The 21,551-nt window shown below is 57.8% G+C and overlaps 1 protein-coding gene across 1 annotated transcript; it reads right to left on the bottom strand.

Annotated features, from left to right (window-relative positions):
- Positions 1-1,256: 1,256 nt before the first annotated feature.
- On the bottom strand, positions 1,257-20,439 carry zbtb4 (zinc finger and BTB domain containing 4). The gene is given in 3 exon segments (XM_030338299.1): positions 1,257-9,601; positions 9,603-11,211; positions 20,149-20,439. Coding segments are annotated over 2 exon segments (5,847 nt in total). The 5' UTR covers positions 11,196-11,211; positions 20,149-20,439; the 3' UTR covers positions 1,257-5,347.
- Between the last annotated feature and the right edge of the window lie 1,112 nt (positions 20,440-21,551).

Raw genomic sequence — 21,551 nt, 5'->3', positions numbered from 1 at the left:
GAACATTGCAGCTCAGTCACCCCTGCATAATATTTGAAACATTGATCGAATGCTTTGGCAAATGGCATACATTAGGGCAGTGGTCATCCAGTGACTCATTCTATTCCCAGAATCACCGACACACACGTACGTACGCACACACTCACACGCATTCAAACACACATGCACACACACTTTGACTCATCATGCTTTTTCGTTAGGCACACAGACGTACATGATTTTTCAAAGAAAAGGCTTGCGCCACCTGTGTGTGTGTGTGTGTGTGTGTGTGTGTGTGAATGCATGCGTGTGGATGTGGGTGAGGATGGGGGGGTCAGTTGTTCTACCTGTAGGTATTCCTGCTTTAAAAAACCCGGCCCCTACCTACATATTGATAACATATCTCAACCAAATAAGTTAACTGCAGGCCACTTCGGCAAAAGGCTCCTAAATAATATAATATCAGTCAAGCATCGCCTAGTCGGTCTCTTCGTTTAACCACCTCTCTGGGATCTCTCTTTTAGTGGAAAATACAACAAAGCACTCTCCATTTCCAACACTGTGTGTCACTAGTGAGAGGAAGCCGGCCTTGAAACCCATGAACTCATTCACCCCCTGATCGCACTCTCTCTGTCTGTCTCTCCCGGCCACCCATTTCACAGGCGGTGTTTGTCCGCTATCTCTCTCCCATCTGTATGGATGGCCCTCGGATTCTTTTGAGGTTTCGAAGCGACAGCAGCAGTGTCTAGGGCGACGGTTCGCTGAGAACGTTTGAAGCCGTTTTGCCTTCCCTGGCAAACTGAACACTCACACATTGACACACGCTGTTGGAATGGCCTGCCCGCCCAGAAATAGCACAGGGTGTTACCTCATGTGTAACCTGCAGGTTAAAATAATCAACAACTATGAAGCGGCTGCTTTAATCTGCCTTGCTCATAGGATGTAGACCTATAATCAGGGGGGAGGGGGAGGGGGGTTGGGGGAGTAAAATAAAGCTAGCCTGCGAGGCTAATTCTTCTTTGTGGAGTGCACCCACAGCATTTTGCGCTTGCCAAAGAAATGTTCTGTGCGCATTTCATACAGAAGGGGAGTAAGGGGTTTTAGGTTACGAGAAAGGCACACTTGAGACAACTTTGGGAACACTGCAGTTCACATTTTTTACAAAGAAATTCAAAGTTCACGCACAGCGGTATTGACCTGTGTTCTATGTTTACGGGGAAAGACATTGTTTTAATCGAAAAACCAAAGATAGACAAAAGAGGCTTCTGGAGACCAGGGAGCATTCGGTTGGGTCATCAGGTTAATACTTTATTTTGTTTGATTGCAGCAAAGAGAAACAAGGGGAGACCAAAACGAGAGAAGAGAGAGATAGAGAGCGAGAGAGAGACAGAGAGAGAGAATAATGCCAGAAAAAGAGAGCGAGAAAGAGAGAGAAAGACGACAGACTTTGGGAGAGCCATGGCTACAAGCCTTTGTATCAAATCTAAAGACAAAGTCATCAGGCAACATTAAAACGTCCTTTAAAAATAACATTAACATATTTGTGTGGGCACTAGGCCTATATGGCACAGTATTACCCTAAACATGTACACAATACCAAACAGTGTAGCCATACCCCTATACGTCTATGACCTGCTCCGTAGCAAACTAAGACATGAGATTCCTTCCTCTCTAGATTCCCAGCGTCGCCATGACGACACACATCGTCCATTCGCGTTCTTCTTTTTGAAATTTCTTATGCCATAACAAGGCACCTTAACAGTAGAAATCTGGCAGATCCACATCTCAATATAGATAATGATCATTTTAAATATCAAAGCAGAGGCACATTCATTTAAACTAAAACATACAGTAAATAGTTGTATATTACCACCAGATTCCAGCCCGTTTACTACGATACGTCGATTTTTGCATGCTTTTGGTCTGTATGACAACCGTGAATGACGACGGGAAAAACTATGGCATAAGAAATGGTCCGAGAAACACTAGCATGTCCACCTACAGGAATGGCTTTGGGTACTGCAGTTAGGAGAGACGGCCTAGAGAGGGTTACACGCGCCCACAGCTTCTTTTATACAGGAAGATCAAAACAAACCCAAAATAATAACAGGATACTGCCCCCGGGGCGATGAGCTGCTTAGGCAGGTTCTTTTGGTTTCTTATTCACGTAGATTCATCCAACCATGTGTGCACACACACACGCGCGCGTTCGCGCACGGACATGCACACACACACACACACACACACAGACTCACGCTTGGAACCACACCCAAACGAAGGAAAAATGGAAGCCCTGTGCGGCTGCTCGCACTGTGTGTTGGACACGCTGTTGTCTAACGGGGCCTCCCAGGTCTGTCAAAAACACACACACACACACACACACACACACACACACACGCACGCACGCACGCACGCACGCACGCACGCACGCACACACACACACACACACACAGACTGGCACACAAACAGGCACGCACACACACACAGAGAAGCTAGCATAAATCATTCGGCGATGCTGTGGTGTGTATGGGCCTACGATAGCGGGAAGATGGAACAGCTGCGATACACCGACGGTGAAACGCACGTGACAGTTCAGTAAGGGAGTCCGAGTATATTGAACGATAGGAATAAAAAGTAAAGAAGGAGGTGAGTGGACAGCCATTAATACAAAATAAAAGGGATGGGTCAAGCTGGGAGCACAACGTGATATTCGGCGGAGTGAACACGTCTCCCATGCTCCATGTGTGCGTCTATGTCTGACGGTAATGTTCCTACGGGACTACTGTGTGTGTATATATATGCATACCAGACCTTACGTCGAGTCTGAATCAGGTTACTTACTTATAGTTCGGGAGATACAAAACAAAGAAACGACTAACCGAATAAAAACGAACAAAAAACGACAACAATGACGAATCACCAACGTAATGGACTGTATCCGAGCTACTAGAGACGAGGCAGAACTTCATGGGCCGCGTCACGACATGTACATTCATATAGTGTAAGGACCCCCCCCTACACACACATACACACACACACACGCACACACACACACACACACACGCATGCTGCCACTTTCTTTCAGTGAAGTCACTTCCGAACAGCAAAAAAAAGGAACCAAACGAAAAAATAACAACAAGGAAACCATCGACATTACGGTTACATAAACAAAACAGAAAAAAAATTAAATCAAAATACGGCGACGTTTTCGACCCACATTGCTTTTGCTCTTTGCAGAATGACTCTCCCACCCCCCAAAACATCCTGTCCTCCTTCTAATCACGTTAGAAACAACAACGAAATGAAAAAAATATTAAAGGAAATGGCCCCAGCGATCTGCCCTCCTCCCCCTTCTCCTCTCCCACCACCTCCCCCCAGCCCCGTCCAGAAGGAGGGGAGGAAAACAGAGAGGGTTTGTGCAGTCTTTTTTTTTTTTACAGTGGTGGTGGGGGTGGTGGCGTGGGATGGGGGCGGAGGGCCGGCGGGGCGGGGGGGGGGGTTATTGACCAGAGGCTCCGCCTTCCTTCCCCTGACTCACTCCTCCGCCTGCTCAGTAAGCGAGTCCCTTCCTCTGCTCCCCGCCTCCCAACTCCTGGGCCTCCCGTCCCTCCCCCCTTCACGGCGGACGCTGGAAGTGTTCAGACGTGGGGGGGGGGGGGTGGAAGGGTTCTTATTTTTTTAACCGTTTTCTATTTGATTTTGTTTTCTTTTTTTGTCCCTTTCGTATATACATCTATATATACATAGATATAAAAATCTATATATAGATATACACAGATAGATTATTATTTTTTTTGATGTGTGTGTGAATGAATTGAGATGAAATCTGGAAGTGCAACGGCCTACTTGACTAAAAGAAACAACACCAAAACTAAAACAAAGAAATCTCACCCAGTGGTCAGCTACATGTCCTCAGCAGCTACGAGTGTGCCCTCCCCCCCTCTCCCCTCCCTCCCCTTCCCTCCCCCTCACGTCAGCGACCACTGTGTCTCTCTCTACTCTAGAGTCTATTGTGCACGTTAAGGTTATAAAACGACTACGGTGAAAGGCGATGCGGGTACTACAGCGGTCCGACGGACTCCAGCTAGCCGTCTCGGTCCAAGGCCTCTGGAAGAGCAGAAGCTGCATCTCTGCCCGCGCTGGGGCTAGCCTCCATCCCTGTATACCACTGGCTATACGGGGGGGGGGGGGGGCTATCGCTATCCCCCTTGTGATGCTCGATGGCGCTCGGACTAGCGGCAGAGCTAGCGTGGCTAACCGACTCGCGCAGGAATGCAGCATGTAATGGAACCTTGGGACCACGCGGAATGATTAGCGCTTAGCATGGCATAGTCTGGCCATTCATGCACATTCCTCTTCACACACACACACACACACGCAAACAGGCACGCACACACAGGCACACACACGCAAACATACTGAAGAACGGAAACGCTCAACCATTGCACAGTGATGCCAGCGTGAAACGCACATCAGCATGCACTAAGCCTAAACACTGCACTGCACTGCACGTCTTTTTGCAAATATAAACTTTTCACGTACAGTTTGGACTCACTCACACCCACACACACACACACACACACGTAGGCTCACGCACGCGCACACATGCGCACGGCACGCACACACACACACGAGTACAATGTTGTATTTGCTAACTGCTCTACGACCAGCGAAGGTCTTGCCGGGACTCTGTGGTCCGGTACCTCTTCATTGCCTACACAAGCTATCCCGGAAGAGTGCTGTTCCTCGCTGTACAGTCGCCTTAAAGGGAAGCTTAGGGAACTTATATAGATTTCCACCCCCCCCCCCCCCCCCCCACACACACACACACACACACACACACACACACAATATACACCTTGTTAGACGTTCTTATTCTTATAGTATAGATTATATTGTGGAGATTCATGATGGTAGGGGGGAGGGCTACTCAAGCTCTATCACTACAGCGCACTAGAGTCCCACAGGAGGAGAGTCCAACAGAGGAGGGGGGGCGATCGAGGAGGACAGATGGAGTGGGTGGGGGAGGGGGGGGGGGCGGGTCTCTTTTAAGGGCGGAGTCCTCGCAGTGGAACAGCATCGTGTCTCTTTTCCCCGCTCCGTCCCCTCCTCTCCTCCTCCTGATGTCACGGCCCGTAATGATGTCTGCTCAACAATAGAGGAGCGGGCGGGGGTAAGGACGGCGGGGGGGGGGGGGGGCGGGGGGGCGGGTTCTGTAATCGCCCCCCCCCCCCCCCCCCCCACCCCTCCCCACTACGCCTCCCTCCCTTCGCCCCTCTATCAAGGCGATCAGGGGCAGTGCTGCCGGCTCCACCCTCCGCCTCCACCTGTTCAGGTATATTCCTCAGACGAAGCGTTCTGTCCCGTCCTAAGACTTGCCGGCTCCGCCTTCTCGCTGCTTCTTGCCTCCGCCTCCGCCACCACCCCCACCCCCACCACCTCCACCCCCTCCGCCCCCGCTGCCGTAGAGGGCGGGGTTGGCCAGGAGGTGGTGCTGGGCGGCGCCCATGTAGGGCGCGGCGGCGGCGTAGTTAAAGATGGCGGGCAGGAAGGGCATGGCCTCCATCTTGTCCCCGCCGGGGGCCATCATGTTGAGGGCCACGGGCAGCGCCGCCAGGTTGTAGGGGTAGGCCAGCATGTGGGGGCTGTACAGCAGCTGGTAGGGGTCCTGGTAGAAGCTGGGCAGCTTGGTCAGGTCCGCCCCGGCGGGAACCATCACCTTCCCCAGGGGCCCGAAGGGAAGGGCCCCCGCCGGGTAGGACGCCATGAGCAGCTCCTCCTCCTGCTGCTGCTGCTGCTGCTTCTTCCCCGAGCGGTACCCCCCCGCCATGAGGAGGGGCAGGGGCAGGTCCTGCACGGCGTAGCCCGCCGGCGAGCGCTCCTCCTCCCCCTGCCGGGACGGCGGCGCGTCCTGGTACTCCGGCGGCGGGGGCGCCCGCTGGAGGAGCAGGGCGTGGCCCGAGGGCCGCTCGCCGGCCATGCCCCCGGGGGCCCCCGAGGTGTGCAGCTGGGGCCCGCCCCCACCGGTTAAGGGCTGGTGGGCCGGCCGCTTGCCCTGGGCGAACCCCGGGCGGACGGCGTTCGGCGACCGGCGGGGGGATTTGGGGGCGTGTCTGGGCGAGGGGGCTACGTTGACGGTGGCGGGGGCGGGGGTGTGCTGGGGGGACGGTGCCGGACTCAGCGGCTCCTCTTTGGGGACCAGCAGGGCCGGACCCTCCGTCTCCACGTCTCTGCTCCCCCTCTCGGGGTCTCTGTTGCCGTCCCGCTGCATCTCCCGGGCCCGCAGTCTCTCCAGCTCCCTGGCTCGCTGCCTCTGCGCCTCGCCCTCCCTCTCCCGCTGCCTCTCCCGCACCCGATGCCGCTCCATCTCCCTCTCCCTGGCCAGGATGGAGGACATGGTCAGGTCCTGTGCCTCGGTGGGGGAGGGGCTCCTGGGGGCCCGGTAGGGGAGCCGGAGGTCGTGCACCGAGGCCGGCTCCTCGTAGCCGCCGCCGTGCAGGAACACGCCCGCCCCTCCCTGCCTCTCCCGGTCCATGATCACCCCTTCTCGCTTCGGCATTCCCGCCGCCGCGGGATGGGGGGGAGCGGTCGGCATGGCGACAGGGGGAGTGGCAGCCGCGGTCGTCCTCGGGTGCGCCGTCGCCGGCGAGTGCGCGGCGGAGGGGCCCGGGGGCGTGGTGACGCACGCCGGGCTGGGGGTGCCGTGCGCCGTGCCCTCCGGGGGTCTCCTCTTGGTGGTGCGGTAGTCCAGGCACTCGGAGCCGTTCATGACCAGCACGCTGTGCAGGGCCGAGGGGGCGGCGGCGGCGGTCGGGCCGGGCTCCGCGCCGGGTGGCGTGAGGCTAACCAGGCGGCTCGACGGCGTTTGGTTCGCCGCGAGCGGGCTTGGTTCTCGCCTCGGAGCAGGCCGCTCGCGCTCCGTCGAATCGTCGGCCCTTGCGGTGGGGTCGCACGCCTGTTGTTCACTTTCCGACGGGCCTTGGCAGTGCTGGGACGCGGCACAGTCCCTGCTGACGCTGGGGTCCGGTAGAGAGTAGCTGATGACGGAGACAGACTGAGCGGTGGGGACCTGCTCCTTCTCAGCCGCGGGCGGCCCCGCGCTGCCAGACGTAGCGGGCGCCGTCACCGTCACGGCGGCGGCGGCCGCCGCTCTGGGCTCCGTCTCCTCCCGCTCCGGGGAGCTGCTCAGCTCGTGGCGTCGCACGTGACGCGTCAGCGCCGAGGAGGTCTTGCACACCGTGTGGCACTGGGGACAGGTGTGCCTGGCCAGGGCTCTTCGGCTCAGGCAACCCGAGCTGGTCGAGTTGGTCCTGATCAACGGACCCAGCCCTCCCGCTTCTTTGGCCTCGGCTTCCCTCTCTGTCGCTGCCTTCCCCCCGCCCCCTTCCCCCTGGTCGTTGAAGCCGGATTTGTGGGGCAGGGAGGAGGGCGTGTCGGTGGGCCGGGGGTGCTGGGCCCTCTGGTGGTCCTCCAGCTTGTCTCGGGAGGGGAAGGTGGCTCGGCAGAAGAGGCACACGAACTCTAGCAGGTGACTCAGTTCGTGTTTGTCCCGCTTCCGGGCGCTGGAGAACCAGCGGCCGCACGTGCTGCACTCCTCCGCGTTGCCATTGGTCCAGGGCCGGCGCTTGATCGCCAGGGGAGGAGGGGCTGAGGTAGAGAGCGAAGGCAACCGGGAGCGGGGAGGAGAGACCACGCGTTGGGCCGCCTCCGATTGTTCTTTCAGCACTTTGCCGGCTTTTGGCTTCGGCGGAGGGAAAGAAAGTTCCTCTTTTGTCTTTTCCTCCTCCATCTTTGCGTCACCGTTTGACACTTTTTCCGTCGCCGGTGCCTCCTCCTCTCTATCACTCTCCACCTCCTCTTGGCCCAGCTCCTCCATTGTAGCTTCCTCCTCCTCCTCCTCCTCCTCCTCCTCCTCCTCGCCCGGTGACTTCTCCGTCTCTTTGCTGACGTGGCTCATCAGCCTCTCGGCCCTCCTCATGAGACGCAGGGAGCGTTTGTACTGCAGCCTCCTCTGCCAGTTCTTCGCCCTCTGGAGATGAGCCTGGGCCTTCCGCTTGGGCTTGTACGAGTAGTACGGCCGCCACAGATCGTCCTCCGCGTCGTTGTCGCTGTCCGCCTGCTCGCGCACCTCCTGCCGGAAGTAGTACTCCCTCACCTCCGAGGGAGACTTGGAGACCTTCGCCCGCACTGCCTCCTCCTCCTCCTCCTCCTCCTCCTCCTCCTCCTCCTCGTCCGGTTCCGGCTCGCTCCGCGGGTCGGCGGTGGCGTCGCCGTGGGCCCGGTGCTTGTGGTGGTGGTGGTGGTGGTGGGAGTGGGAGTGTGGGTGGCGCGACTCCTTGGCGTCGGCGGCCGCGACCGCCGCCGCCTCGGCCTTCTTGGTCTTTGGAGGGGAGCGGCTCTTGTCCCGCCGGAGGTCGGTCTCGGAGATGCTGCGCTTGACGATGGCCTCCTCGCCGATGCGCACGGTGATCTGACACAGCGGCCCGCCCCCCGCCGCCGCCACCGCTAGATGCTTGGTGGCGTTGGAGCCGCCGTCACCCTTGCTTTGGAGTTTGCGTGACTTGTGGTGGGATCGGCCGCCGTGCTCGGCGTCCTGCCCGCCCCGGGACCCCCCCTCCCCTGTGGCGTCGGAGCTATCTCTAGACCTCTTTCTGTGCCGCTCCGTGCTCTCTCGCTCTCTCTCTCTTTGCTTTTTGCTTGACCTGGATTTGTGGGTCGCCGCGCCGTCGACGCCCTCGGTGGAGGAGCTGCCGCCGCTGAGCAGGCCCCTGCCGTTGCCGGGGGTGACCTGGTTGCAGTGCACGATAACAGAGGACGACATGCCGGCGCCGTGCACGATCACCGAGGGTTTGGTCGGGGCGTACGCGATCACCGAGGACACGTTTCCCGTTTCCCCGCCTCGACCGTCTTTGGGGGTTTTGGTTCTGCTGCTGCTCGATAGTTTATAGATGCCGCCGGATCTCCCCCCGTGCTCCGCGTCCGGGGCCTCGGCGTCACGTCTCCTCGCCAGGGCCAGGTCTGTAGCGGCGAGGGCCGAGAGCGCGGGGTAGTCGCCGTGCTCGGGGCCCATGGAAACAGGGAAGTCGTCGGGGAAGGCGTCTGGGTCAGGCTTCACGCTGATCAGACCCTGGAGGTCTTCCAGGCCCAGGGCTCCGTCGCAGCCCTGGGACGCGGCGTCGGCCGGGGCCAGGAGTAGGCCGTCGGCCACGCCGTCGTTGTAGGTTTTGTAGGCCCGCTTCTGGGCGCGCATGGGGAGGAGGCGGTAGAGCTTCAGGGCGTTGACCTTCTGCTTGTAGCCGCCGTTGGCCGTCTTCTCGCTGGAGATGAGGCTGGGGTTGATGCCGTGGATGGTCTTCTGGTGCGTCTTGAGGTTGTAGTAGGTGGCGAAGGCGTCCCAGCAGAAGATGCACTGGTAGCGGCGCTCGCCCGTGTGCCACACCTCGTGCTTGGTGCGGTACTCGGCCAGGGCGAACACCTTATCGCAGAAGTGGCAGGGGTACTTGCGCCGCCACGAGTGCACGTTGGAGTGCCGCTTGAGGCTGGACAGCGTCATGTAGGAGCGCTCGCACACCGAGCAGAAGTAGATGACGTTGCCGTCGACCACCTTCACAAAGTGCTGCTCGTCCCCGGCCAGCAGCTCCGAGGCGGCGGCGGCGTCGTCCGCCTGGATGCGCGCCAGCAGGCTCCGCGCCTTCTTCCCCGGCCGCGCTTTGCCCGCTGTCGATGGCGCCGTCCGTGCCCACCACCACGCCCCCCTCCACCCTCACCTCCCCTTCCTCCAGCGGCTCCTCCTTGGGCCGGACTTGGAGGGAGGGGGCGGGGCCTGCTCCGGCGGCGGGGGGCGGGCCGCCGGCGGGGAGCGGGGGGTTCCGGCAGGAGGCCTCGTGGGACTGCAGTCTCTTGCTGTGGATGAAGGCTTTGCCGCAGAAGCGGCAGCTGAGCGGCCGGCTGCCGCGGTGCAGCCGCATGTGCACCGTGAGCGAGGAGGCGGAGCTAAAGAGCCGGTGGCACACGCCGCAGATCAGCTCGGGCTTCAGGCTGTCGCCGGCGGCGGCGGCGGCTGCCGGGGGGGGGGAGGGGGGACGGGTGCGGGGGGGCGGCGGGGGGGGGGCCTCCGGAGGGGGGAGCGGCGGGGGGAGGTGGAGCACGGGCGGCTGGAGGATGGGGGTGCCGTGCGGGCCCTGCAGCTTGGCTGCGCCGTGCTTCCCGGCGGTCTTCTCCGCGTCCCGGCCCCTGGGGCCCGGGAACGCCGCGTTGCCCAGGTTGAAGAGGATCTGGGCCGTCTGGGAGGGGGACACCGTCCCGTTGGTCCCCCGCGGGTGTCTCTCCTCCCAGCCGTCGCCGACCCCGTAGCCGCCCGCGACGGACCCCCCGGGGGCCCGGCTGTGGGGGAAGCGGTTGCCCTGGGCCTCCGGGCTGACCACCTTGGAGCACTTGAGCGGCGGGGGGGACTTCATGTCCTTCGTGTCCTTTCTGATGAACGCGCCGGCGGCCATGGGGGGGGCCGAGACGAAGGGCGAGGAGGACGGCGGGCTGTCGTGGCGCGGGGGCTTGAACGGCCGGTGCTTTATGTCCATGGTGGCGTCCAGTTTCCACAGCGAGCCGGCGTCCGAGCCCTTGGCGCCAGAGGAGGGCCGGCGCCGGTGGGGCGAGGGCGAGGACGAGGAGGAGCCGCGCCGGGGGGGGTGCCGGCGAGGGTCAGCGAGGGCCGGCAGCGGGGCGGCGCTGAGCGGGAAGCTGAGGGTGATCTTGGCGTTCTTGGGGCCGTCGGCCATGTCCTCCAGGCGGTCCTCCACGGCGGCCTCCGCCCGGACCCCCGGCTTGCCCTTACCCTTCATCCCCTGGCGCTCGGCGCGGGGGCCCCCCTCCCCCGCTGCGGGCTGGGGGTCCACTCCGAGCCTCAGCTCGCCGCCGGGTCCCCGGGCCCCACCGGAGCCACGGCGGGCGGGGCAGGAGCGGTCCGGCGGGGGCCCTCGCGTCCCGGGTAGGGGGATGGCGTGGGGGGGGCAGAGCGTGTCGACGACGCCCGCCAGGTCCGACGGCACGGAAGGCGGCGGCGGTGGCGGCCGCGACTGGCGGCAGGCGGCGCCCTGGCGCGCTGCGATGTGTGCGAGGTCGCAGAGAGACGGGAGATCGGGAGGAAGATGCTGTTCGCTCAGATGTGCACGAAGGGGGCCCGCGCGAAGGGGGTCCCACGCCTTCTCACCGGACACCATGACCGGCCCCCGAAATCTGAGGGGGGGCAAACACAAAGCAGAAAAACACAGGAAAAAGGGTTAATGAGCTCCAATGATCAACGTCGTCGTATCTTGGGCGCACATCTCGGTGACTCAACGGCAGTACCCCGGGCTCTCGCGGTGGCGGTCATGATTCTGGCAGAACACTTTAGTCCGGCGGCGGAAGAAAATGGCATTTCTCAGCAGTGCTGCGCTCGCAACAGCTTAGCCAAGAATTGAAAATAGAGGGAGGTTGGGGGGGGAGAGAGAGGGGGAGAGGGGGAGAGGGGGAGAGGAGGCAGGAATGAATGTGCGCAGCAGAGCTGGGTTACATTTCAGCCGCCCGAGTGTACAGCGTTCACAAAGTCAACCCCGAGGTCCGTACCGCTCGTCCGTCACACGACATTGCCCCCCCCGCCTTAACCGGGGAGGCGTTCAGATCGCGATCGAAGATATCCCGCAAAAGAGACGCCGCCGTTGACTCCGCCACAGCGGCCCTTGGCACATGTGGCAGTGTTCGAGCTCCGTCTAGCTAACCAGAAGTCTGCTCGGCGAGAGCAGCGGGGAGAGAGAGGGGGCGGGTTCCCGTCCCAGCCTTGTTAGCCGTTTTGTGGCAGCTAGTATCTGCTGGGCATAATTCTAACCATTTATTTGGGAGGGAGCAGGAGAGAGAGAGGGGGGGGGGGGGGGGGGGGAGGGGAGATGGTGAGAGGAGAGCGAGAGAGCGGCAAGGGGAAGGGAGGGAGCGAGAGGGAGGGTGTTTTTCCGCCCTTTGCATCCGGTACACTCGCAGCTGAGGCTCGAGGGGATGAGCGGCGGTCCACTTCCCATTTCCATTCTTATTTAACCGCGATGGCGGCGGCGGCGGCGGGCAGAGCACGGGCCCCCCCCCCCCCCCCCCCTGTAGAGCCATCGCTGCCCTCCTCAACGCAGTTTTTAACGCCGGTTATAGAGAACAACGCCGATCGGTCGATGGCTGGCGGGCGACACTTTGGTGGGGTTTCGAAAGTGAGCAGGAAAGAGGAAAGGCATGGAGCTGCTGTGAAATGATGTGACGAGAAATATAAGAAGGAGGAGAAGGGAGGGAGGAGAAAAAAATCCACAGTCATGCTTTTTTTTTTTTCTTTTTACCGCCTGCGATTTTCAAGCAGCACAGCAGCCAGCAGGAAGGCAGGCCGCTGTAAAATTCCACAGGCAGCCCTAAACAGGCAGAAACTAGGTCAGCACTGTTATTGCAGAGGAAAGAGCAGGGAGAGAGAAAGGGAGAGAGAAAGAGAGGGGAGACAGAGGGAGAGAGAGGGGAGAGAAAGAGAGGACGAGACAGAGGGAGGGAGAGGGGGAGAGAAAGAGAAGAGAGAGGGAGGAGAGACTGAGGGAGAGACAGAGTGAAAGAGGGAGAGACAAAGAGAGAGAGAGAGGGAGGGAGAGACTGAGGGAGAGACAGAGTGAAAGAGGGAGAGAGAAAGAGAAAGAGAGAGGGAGGGAGAGACTGAGGGAGACAGAGTGAAAGAGGGAGAGACAAAGAGAGAGAGGGAGGGAGGGAGAGAGAGAGAGAGAGAGAGAGAGAGAGCGAAGGTGAGGGAGCAAAAATAGAATGGAGGACAGCGAAAGGGCAAGGGATGTGAGGAATCGGAAAGAGGGAGAGAGGGAGAGAGAATGGACAGAGAAGGGAGAAAGAGCCAGATACGGGTTGTGGAGGGGCTGGAACGAGAACAGCCGGACACACTGACTGCACAGTTGGACAGACAGACAGGAGCCTCTGCACAAACGCAACGCAACATGCGAGCAACCCAAGGCCGCCGAGCCCCCATCGATACATTCAAGCTCATCAATTATTCAGAGGATTAAAACGAAAATACCATATTTGACACTTTTCCATCGCCGTTGTGAATGGAATACTATACACGATAGTAGAGCCAGAGCAGGCCTGCCATGAGATTACGTAAGATTATGTAATTTTTTTTTTCACAAGGAATAACACATGGTCAACGATGTGGGGGGGGGGGAAGGAAGAAGAGTTTGAAATGAGAGTCTGAAACGCGTAGCCTGTAGGTTTGTATTTTCCACCAGACCGCGCAAAGACTACAGCCAACGCAGATATAACTGAGCAATTACGAAACCTCTGTGATCCGTAGGAGGAATAAGTTTGTGCGTGTCATCCGTTCCGATAGGGAACTCTGGGCTTTGTAGTTTGTACCGTTCAAAGATGAACCGTTTGTTTAACGGACACGATTATAGCCTGACATGCAATCTGTCTAGCGAGCGCCGTGGAGAATCAGGTTTTGTTTGTATAAAAACACATTAAAACATGACCCGGGGAGCACTTCCGGTACATCAGCGATTAACTGCTACGTTTTTTCACTTCCCTCTAACATTGTAGCCTGTCAGGGTTCATAAGGTTCGACTGCTAGTCGGTCTAACCCTGAGCGGGGCGAGGGAACGTAAACACAGCCTGTGTGTGTTCGAACGTGTAGGCCCGGCATCAAGCTGTGCTCACTGTCTGCAACTCACGCTGCCATTCACACATTCCCAGTGAGGTGGTGGAAACACAAGAAAGTTGATGGGTCAGATCAATGTTAAGAATGGATTCGGGTGCCTGTTTAGTTTTTGAAGAGTTCTTAAACCACGTTCAATGTCCTCTGGTATGAAGTTTAAGCATCGAGACGCCATCGACCGCTGTGGACAAACCCACAGGAACAAATATAAGAGGCCCACTGTTTTGTTAGGTTTTGCCGTCGGGGGGGAAGTTACTCAGTGAGAAAATGCAGATCGATTTCCATGCCATTATCGTCACGGAGACTATGACTCCGATGGGGCAGCCATGTAAATACACATGCAAAGCAGGCGGGGAAACATGAGTCACGAGTCACGAATCACGATGGAGACAGGTACAGCGAGCCGAACCCAGAGACGTCAACCATTAGTCAACCCCCGTCGGTGTCCATACACAGCACACAGTAGGCCTATATAAATATACATACAGATATATTTATATATCTAAGGGTTTGTGCTGCATGGTGACATGGATGAATAGGCCCGTACAGATTTAAACGTGCATACACAGTCTATATATACATACAGGGACGTGGATATTCGTGTTTTCTCTCTCTCGAACGCGGGGGCCTTGGCTGTCACTCACGCATGCGACACCAGCGGAAGGTAGGAAATCCCTCATGTTCGAGCCCCCATCCCCTTCCACCCCACACCCAGCCCCCCGCCCCCCCCCCCCCCCCCCCCGCTCAGGAGTGGGCGGAAGCGTTTAAGAGACGGCGCAGACAGACGGGCAGAAATGCAGGCAGGCAGGTAGACTGAAAGTGAGGCAGGAAGATGGGCAGACAGGCAGACAGGCAGACACAGTCGGACAGTCACAGTCAGGCAGTCACAGTCAGACAGGCAGAAAGTCAGGCAGGGCGAGGCAGTAAGACACAGGCAGACAGCCAGGCAGGCTGACAGACAGGCAGTCAGACCGGCAGACAGGCAGACAGACAGGAGCTAAAAATGACACCATTTCATCTGCCGCTTGCACTGCGGGCAGGGAAATGCGTATGAAGGCGCCCCCCCTCTCCCCCCCCGTCCCCCCCTCTCTCCTATTCCCCCCCTCTCCCCGTGACGCACGTAGCAGCAGCCTCTTCACATGCAGAGGGTCGGGCACGGCGGCCCGGCCGACTGTGACAGGCGGCCACTTAATGCTACCTCCCACGCAATGATGTACGCGCACGCACACGCACACGCACATGTACATAAACACACACACACACATGCAAAAAAAACACACGCACACACGAATGGATGCACATACACACACACACACACACATGCTCGCAAACATACACACACATGCACATAGACACACACACACGCAGGCACACACATGTGTGTGTGAGTGACGTGGGCTCTCTCTGGGGAGGGGGGGTTGGGTTAGATGGTAAAACATTTCAATAATAAAAGCGAAAACGCCTACACACTCGCCAATGCTGAGCCCTATATGTGTGCTGATGTAACTGCGTAGACACACACGCGCGCGCACACATACAATTCACGCGCACACATACAAACCTATGGTTCACGCACACACATTCAAACATGCATTTTCCGCGCAGACACACACAAATTCGTGACCCCCCTACCTACAGGCGAGGACCTTAAAGTGAATTGCTGACAGAGAGCCGTGTCACCCCAACGACAGCTCTCCGCTAACAGGATGTTTCCGCACAAAAGTGTCGCTCGCCCAGAATATCGTCTGTCTTTTTTCTCTTTTTTTCTTGGAGGGGCTTCAAAGAGGCCCAGACTCAACAAGAGATGCCCTTGGCGCTGGGCGAATAACTGACCGGTCTGCCGTAGAAGGAAGAAAATCATAAAAATAACCCACATGTAAAAGAGCAGACAATGTGGCCTACATAGAGCGCGCACACACACCAAACACACACACACACATGTTCAGTGAGGCACTTCAGTGAGGACGGTCGAAAGCAACAGCAACTTGTTGCTGCGACGTTGATTACCGTAACGTAAAGTATGCGCCCTGATTAAATGAAGAGGCTGGGACCTAGCTGGCTTTGGACGCTGTGTATGTTTAACTTTGTGTATGTTTATGTGTATGTTTAACTTCATGTATGTTTAACTTCGTCAAACATACATTATCTATGGAATACTTAGCATGCTAGCTAGTTTAGATGAGGCAGGTTGTTTATGACACAGAGTATTCCTCTTACGTTTACTTTCAAGAATGTGCGCTTAAAATAATAGAATGATAAAAAAAAGACATTGCTGATGGTTTAAAAGGCCTTATTAACCTCGCGAATGTTAAGCACACTTTCAAGAACATGCACCTAAAAATAAAACACAAAGACAATTTAAAAAAGGACGTTGCTGATGGTTTAAAAGGCCTTATTAACCTCACGAATGTTAAGCGCACTTTCAAGAACGTGCACCTAAAAATAAAACACAAAGACAATTTAAAAAAGGAAATTGCTGATGGTTTAAAAGGCCTTATTAACCTCACTAATCCACGGATGGACACAAAACCCAAACCAAAGCAGCAGCGAGTGTGTCTGTGTGTTTGTCTCTGAAACAACAGCCACAGGGTAGCACGGCGTCCCAGCTCAGAGGGATTTGAAAGCGGGACTCCCGGAAGGCACAAACCGTAATCTATTCGGGGGGGGGGGGGGGGAACACACGGTGGAACCGCCACGGTGACCGTAGTGACCTTGGGAAGGCTGGACGCATGCTAATGGGGGGAGGAGCGGGGGCTGTGCGTCCGGTGCCTCGCTAGTTGTCGTGGAGGGCCGCTGTGTTGCGGAGACCCCCGCAAGCCGCCCAGGAGACAGAGAGGGCCGGAGACTACGGGTGAAGGCGTCGGACGCCATTACCACCATCGGGACGGTCGGCGTTACCCCCCCGACAACAGGTCACGGAGAACCTTCACAGGGAACGCTCCGGAGACATCGAATCGGATCGAATCGAAACGCGCGGCCAAAGAGTGTCTGTCGTCGCGCAGTTAGCGTCGTAATGTACGGGAAAAATAAATCAGAAACGTCTATGCATGCATACATGCAAGAGTGATTGTGTCAGATTGTCAGAGAGAGCCGCGGCCTCCTGATGACATCATCCTCGGGCACGTGACGCGGTTGCCATAGCGACGCCCTCGTGCGGAGAGCGGTACGGGGAGCTGACCTGGGTCGCCGCCGTGCCGTCTCGCACCCCGCGCTCTCGTGTGCAGGCTGCTGTCGCCGCCGCCGCCGCCTCCGCCGCCTCCGCTGCTGCGACTGTTATTGTGCAAACGGGCCGCGTCAACAGTGTGGGGGTGGGGGTGGAGGGGGTGGGGAGGGGGGAACGGGTGGGTGTGTGTGTGGGGTGGGGGGGGGGGAGGAGGGGGTTCGTGTTCCAGCCGGTGGGGCCAGCGGCGAGGAGCATGTGGGAAGGTGTCGGTTGGCCCTCTCTCTCTCTCTCTCTCTCTCTTTCTCTCCCCCTCTCTCCCGGGGCCAGAGGGGCCCAACCATTTGAGCGGCAGTTGGTCTGTGCAGAGAGGGCAAGGGGAGGGTGTGTGTGGGTGTGGGTGTGTGTGTATGTATGTGTATGTGTGTGTGGGTGTGTGTGTGTGTGTGCGTCAATGGAGGGAGGCGGTGGGCAACGAAGAGGTACTGAACTCTCCACGGCCCGTAGACCCCCCCCCCCCCCCCCCCCCGCCCTTACCCCCCTCCCTAAGTGAGCACACTGGAGCCAGCCAGATGGGACAGGGAGGAGAGGGGGGGGGTGGAGGGGAGAGATGGAAGTTGGTTGAGGTCGGAGGGTCGCGGCTGCGTGGTGTGTGTGTGTGTGTGTGTGCGTGTTTGGGGGGGGGGGGGGGGGGGGGGCATGGTGCTGGCCTCTACCGTGTACCCATTTCATGCTTCCCTTGTCTCGCAGATCCCACTCGGGACTGCGTTTGTGTGACACACCCACACCCACACACACACACACACACACACACACACACACCCACACCCACACACACACACACACACACACACACACACACACACAGCCGCCCGCCTGCCTTCTGGCCTGGACCACTCCTCCCCAAAAGTCCCTAAACGGTGGTAACAAGGGGTGAGCTTGCATTGCCCCACCCCCCACCCCCCCCCACCACCCTCCCACCCCCCCGGCGCACACAAGAGGGCCGACCCGCCGGGAAGAATGCAGGACCAGAAAAAACGAAGCACAACAACGCTCGGCTCCCCACGCTCCGCTGGTGCCTGGCCGCCACATAATTCCCATAATTCCACACGCTGTAACAGAATCACGAGAAGCATTAGTGCAAGGTATGCACACAACCCCCCCCCCCCCCCCCCCACACACACACACACACACGCCCCCCCCAGCCTGCCCCATGAGACTGAGGCGTGGCGGTGACCTTTTGAAGGTAATTTCGGCGCCCCCCCCCCAAACTAAATACATTTTCCGTTTTCACGCCAAACTCGCTGATGAAAGCGCAGAGGGAGAAGTGTTTGTCGCTGTGGAACAACGGAGGGGATGGTTATGGCGCGTGAGGACGTTATTCAGTCATCTGTTCAGAACTGGGTCCATAAGTGGTTAATGGACTGCATTTATATAATTCACAATATTGCCAAACATTCACCCATTCATGCACACGTTCACACACCGACGGCCGAGTCAACCACGTAAGGCGACATCCAGCTCGTCGGGAGCAGTCAGGGTGAGGTGTCTTGCTCAGGGACACCTCGATACTCAGCTAGGAGGAGCCGGGGATCGAACTAGCGACCTTGACGATACCAGACAACCCGCTCCACCTCCTGAGCTACTGCCGCCCATAGCGGTGAACATCGTTCGAATGTGTGGTATGATTTTACGCCCCGCTACGCAAACGAGAAACGCTACGCGACAAACCGAAAGGGGGGACATCCCGATTCAAATAAGTAGCGCGTGTGTGTGACCCGATAATCGAGGAGAGTGTTTCCGGCTCCCCTCGAGGGAAGCGGCAGGCCACCAGTGTGGAGATGGTTGGGGTCTCGTGGGCAGCTTAATCTCATCCCGGTGATCCCAACGAAAACAACAGCATCAACAACAAAAACAACAACAGCAGAAAAACAATGTTGTCATAGTGGCCTGTGAAGTCTGTTGAAACCCTCACGTTGATTACAGACGATACCAATGAAATTGACGTGACTTCAAAACAACAACAACAACAACAACAACAACAGCAAACATACAAACAGCAGGGGGGGGACCCCCGCACTACCCAGGGCCTCGACCTTCGACCCCCGGGGGCAATGCTCGCACGCCATTTCATTTTTTGTTCTCCGTACAGTGGCTAAAGCACTCGGGCTTGGGTCTGCGTCCATGGCAACCAGGAATGTGGGAAGGGTTGGCAGCGGACACGCTGTTGTTGTGAAAATAAAGAAGTGAGAAAACGGGGACAAACGACGACGGGGCCCCCGTGGGGGGGGGGGGGGAGGCCGGTGACATCACGACGCCCGATGCCTGCTGCTGCTGCTACTGCTGCCGAGGAGAAACACAAGAGCTGGGGCAAAATGGAGGACGGCTCGGCCGAAAAGGCCCCGGGGCCCGCAAACGGCGAGAGGCAGGATGGGGGGTGAGGAGGATGGTGTTTACAATCTGAGCTACACCAGTGGCATCGCTTCCACACACCGCCCGCATTCACGTGTAGCACTCTCCCGCTCTCTCTCTCTCTCTCTCTCTCTCTCTCTCTCTCTCTCTCTCTCTCTCTCTCTCTCTCTCTCTCTCTCTCTCTCTCTCTCTCTCTTTCTCTCTCTCTCTCTCGGTGTGTGGATGTGGTTATTATGTCGGCCCCGACTGGTTTACAAATAATCCCATTCCCCCGGCCCCCCCCCCCCGCCCCAGAGTCCTCGCCCGCACCCCCCAGCCATCACCAACAATAAATCCCATGTCGCATTTCAACGCAATCCCCCCCCCCCCCCCCCGCCCACTCCACCTCCCCCCCCCCCCCAACACCACCATTACCAGCACCATCACCATAACCACCCCCCCCCCCCCCCCCTCCCTACACATACAGACACCCCTAGCCCTCGGCCCCACCCCCTCCAGCGACGTGGGGGTTGTGGTGGTGTGGGTGTGAGGGTGAGGGGGGGGGGATGGGGGCGTGACCGGTAAATCTGTCAGATTAAAAAAAAGTTTGTTTTGTTTTGGTTTCTGTTTTTTACTCCGGCACCGTTTTTAGTTTTTTTTTCAAGCCGCTTTCTTTTTCGTCGTGGATCTCGAGACGAGTCATCAATCCGGAAAAACAACTGCGTGGTGAGCCAGCGAACCGAGGGGAGGATGAGGGGAACGAGGCCTCTCATTGGCACACGCACGCACCGCGCACACACACACGCACGCACACACACGTCGGTACACGCATCAAACACGCGTACACAGCGGAGCAGCAGACAGTTAAAAAGGAGAACAAATCAAATAAAAAAGGGCTTAAACTTACAGCAGGGGCGAGTGTGCACACACACCCGGGCTCTGCCTCTCCCGTTGTGCATACGCACATGGAAAAAAACACCACAACAAAAAAAACAACACAACAAAAACCTTCTCCCTGCCGCCTCACGTGCCAAACAACCGCCACAGCAGCGACAGAAGGCAAAACACGCAGAAAAACAAGGCTACGTCCCCACCTCTCCTCATCCTCCCCTCTCTCTCTCTCGCTCTCCCCACTCTCTCTCTGTGTCTCTCGCCCGCTCTCTCTCTCTCTCTCTCTCTCTCTCACAGGAAGGCAAAAGCACACAAGAGCTACGTACCTCTTGAAGCCTCCTGCTGCATCTCTGCTGCGATGTGTTCTCTCTCGCTTTACCCTCACGCTCTCTCTCTCTCTCTCTCTCTTCTCTCACGCGCGCGCACTCTCTCTCTCTCTCTCTCTCTCTCTCGCGCTCGTGTACGCGCTCTCGTCCGCGAGCTCGCTCCCCTGTGCGAGTCCTTCTTGCGTGTGTTGAGAGAGAGATGGGAGGAGGGAGGGTAGGGGAGAGAGAGAGAGGCGCCTCTCGCTCGCTTGCTCTCACTCACACACACACACACACACACACACACACACTCACACACACACACAGGCAGCAGTGTATGTGTGTGTGTGAGAAGACCGAGGGCAGCAGCGATTCTCACACTCTGACTCGCTCGCTTCTCTCGCCCTCTCTCTCTCTCTCTCCCCCGCCCGCCCCGTCTCTCTCTCTCACTTCAGTCCTGCCTCTGACACACGATTCTCAGTGTTTTGCCCTTTTTTTTGCTTTTTTTTTGCCCCCCTCTCCCCTCAACTTCAATTCACCCCCCCCTCTCACCCCCCACTCCCCTGAATCCAATCTTCTTTTTTTATATGGAAGTGTTGTCCTTTATGCGTGCACACACACACACACACACACACACCCATACACACATACAGACACACGCGCACACATGCATGCACGCACACACGCATACACACACTACTTTATATACACAAAGCCCAGTGATAGGGAGAGGGAGGGAGAGGCAGAGAGCGAGGGAGAGAGAGAGAAAGAGAGAGAGAGAGCGAGCAAGAGGACGCCATTTAAGCAGTTTGTTACGAGGACTGCAAGTCCCCAAAATGGCTGAAAACAAACAGGAGCCATGCCAACTGGATCCAGAAAAACCTGGCCACAAGGACAGACAGATAGGCAGACAGACAGACGGACGGACAGGCCGGCAGACAGGCCGGCAGACACACATGTAGAGTAGACAGACATGCAAACGGACACACAGACAGACAGGCAGACATGCAAACACAGACAAGACAGGCGGATAGACCGACATGCAAAGTAGACAGACATGCAAAACAGACAGACAAATGTGCAAACAGACAGACAAACGTGCAAACAGACAGAC

The sequence above is a fragment of the Gadus morhua genome, chromosome 17 (genome assembly GCF_902167405.1).
Source record: "Gadus morhua chromosome 17, gadMor3.0, whole genome shotgun sequence".
NCBI classification, from domain to species: domain Eukaryota; kingdom Metazoa; phylum Chordata; class Actinopteri; order Gadiformes; family Gadidae; genus Gadus; species Gadus morhua.
The sequence above is the reverse complement of the archived record's forward strand: the minus strand, read 5'-3'. Positions and strand labels throughout refer to the sequence as shown.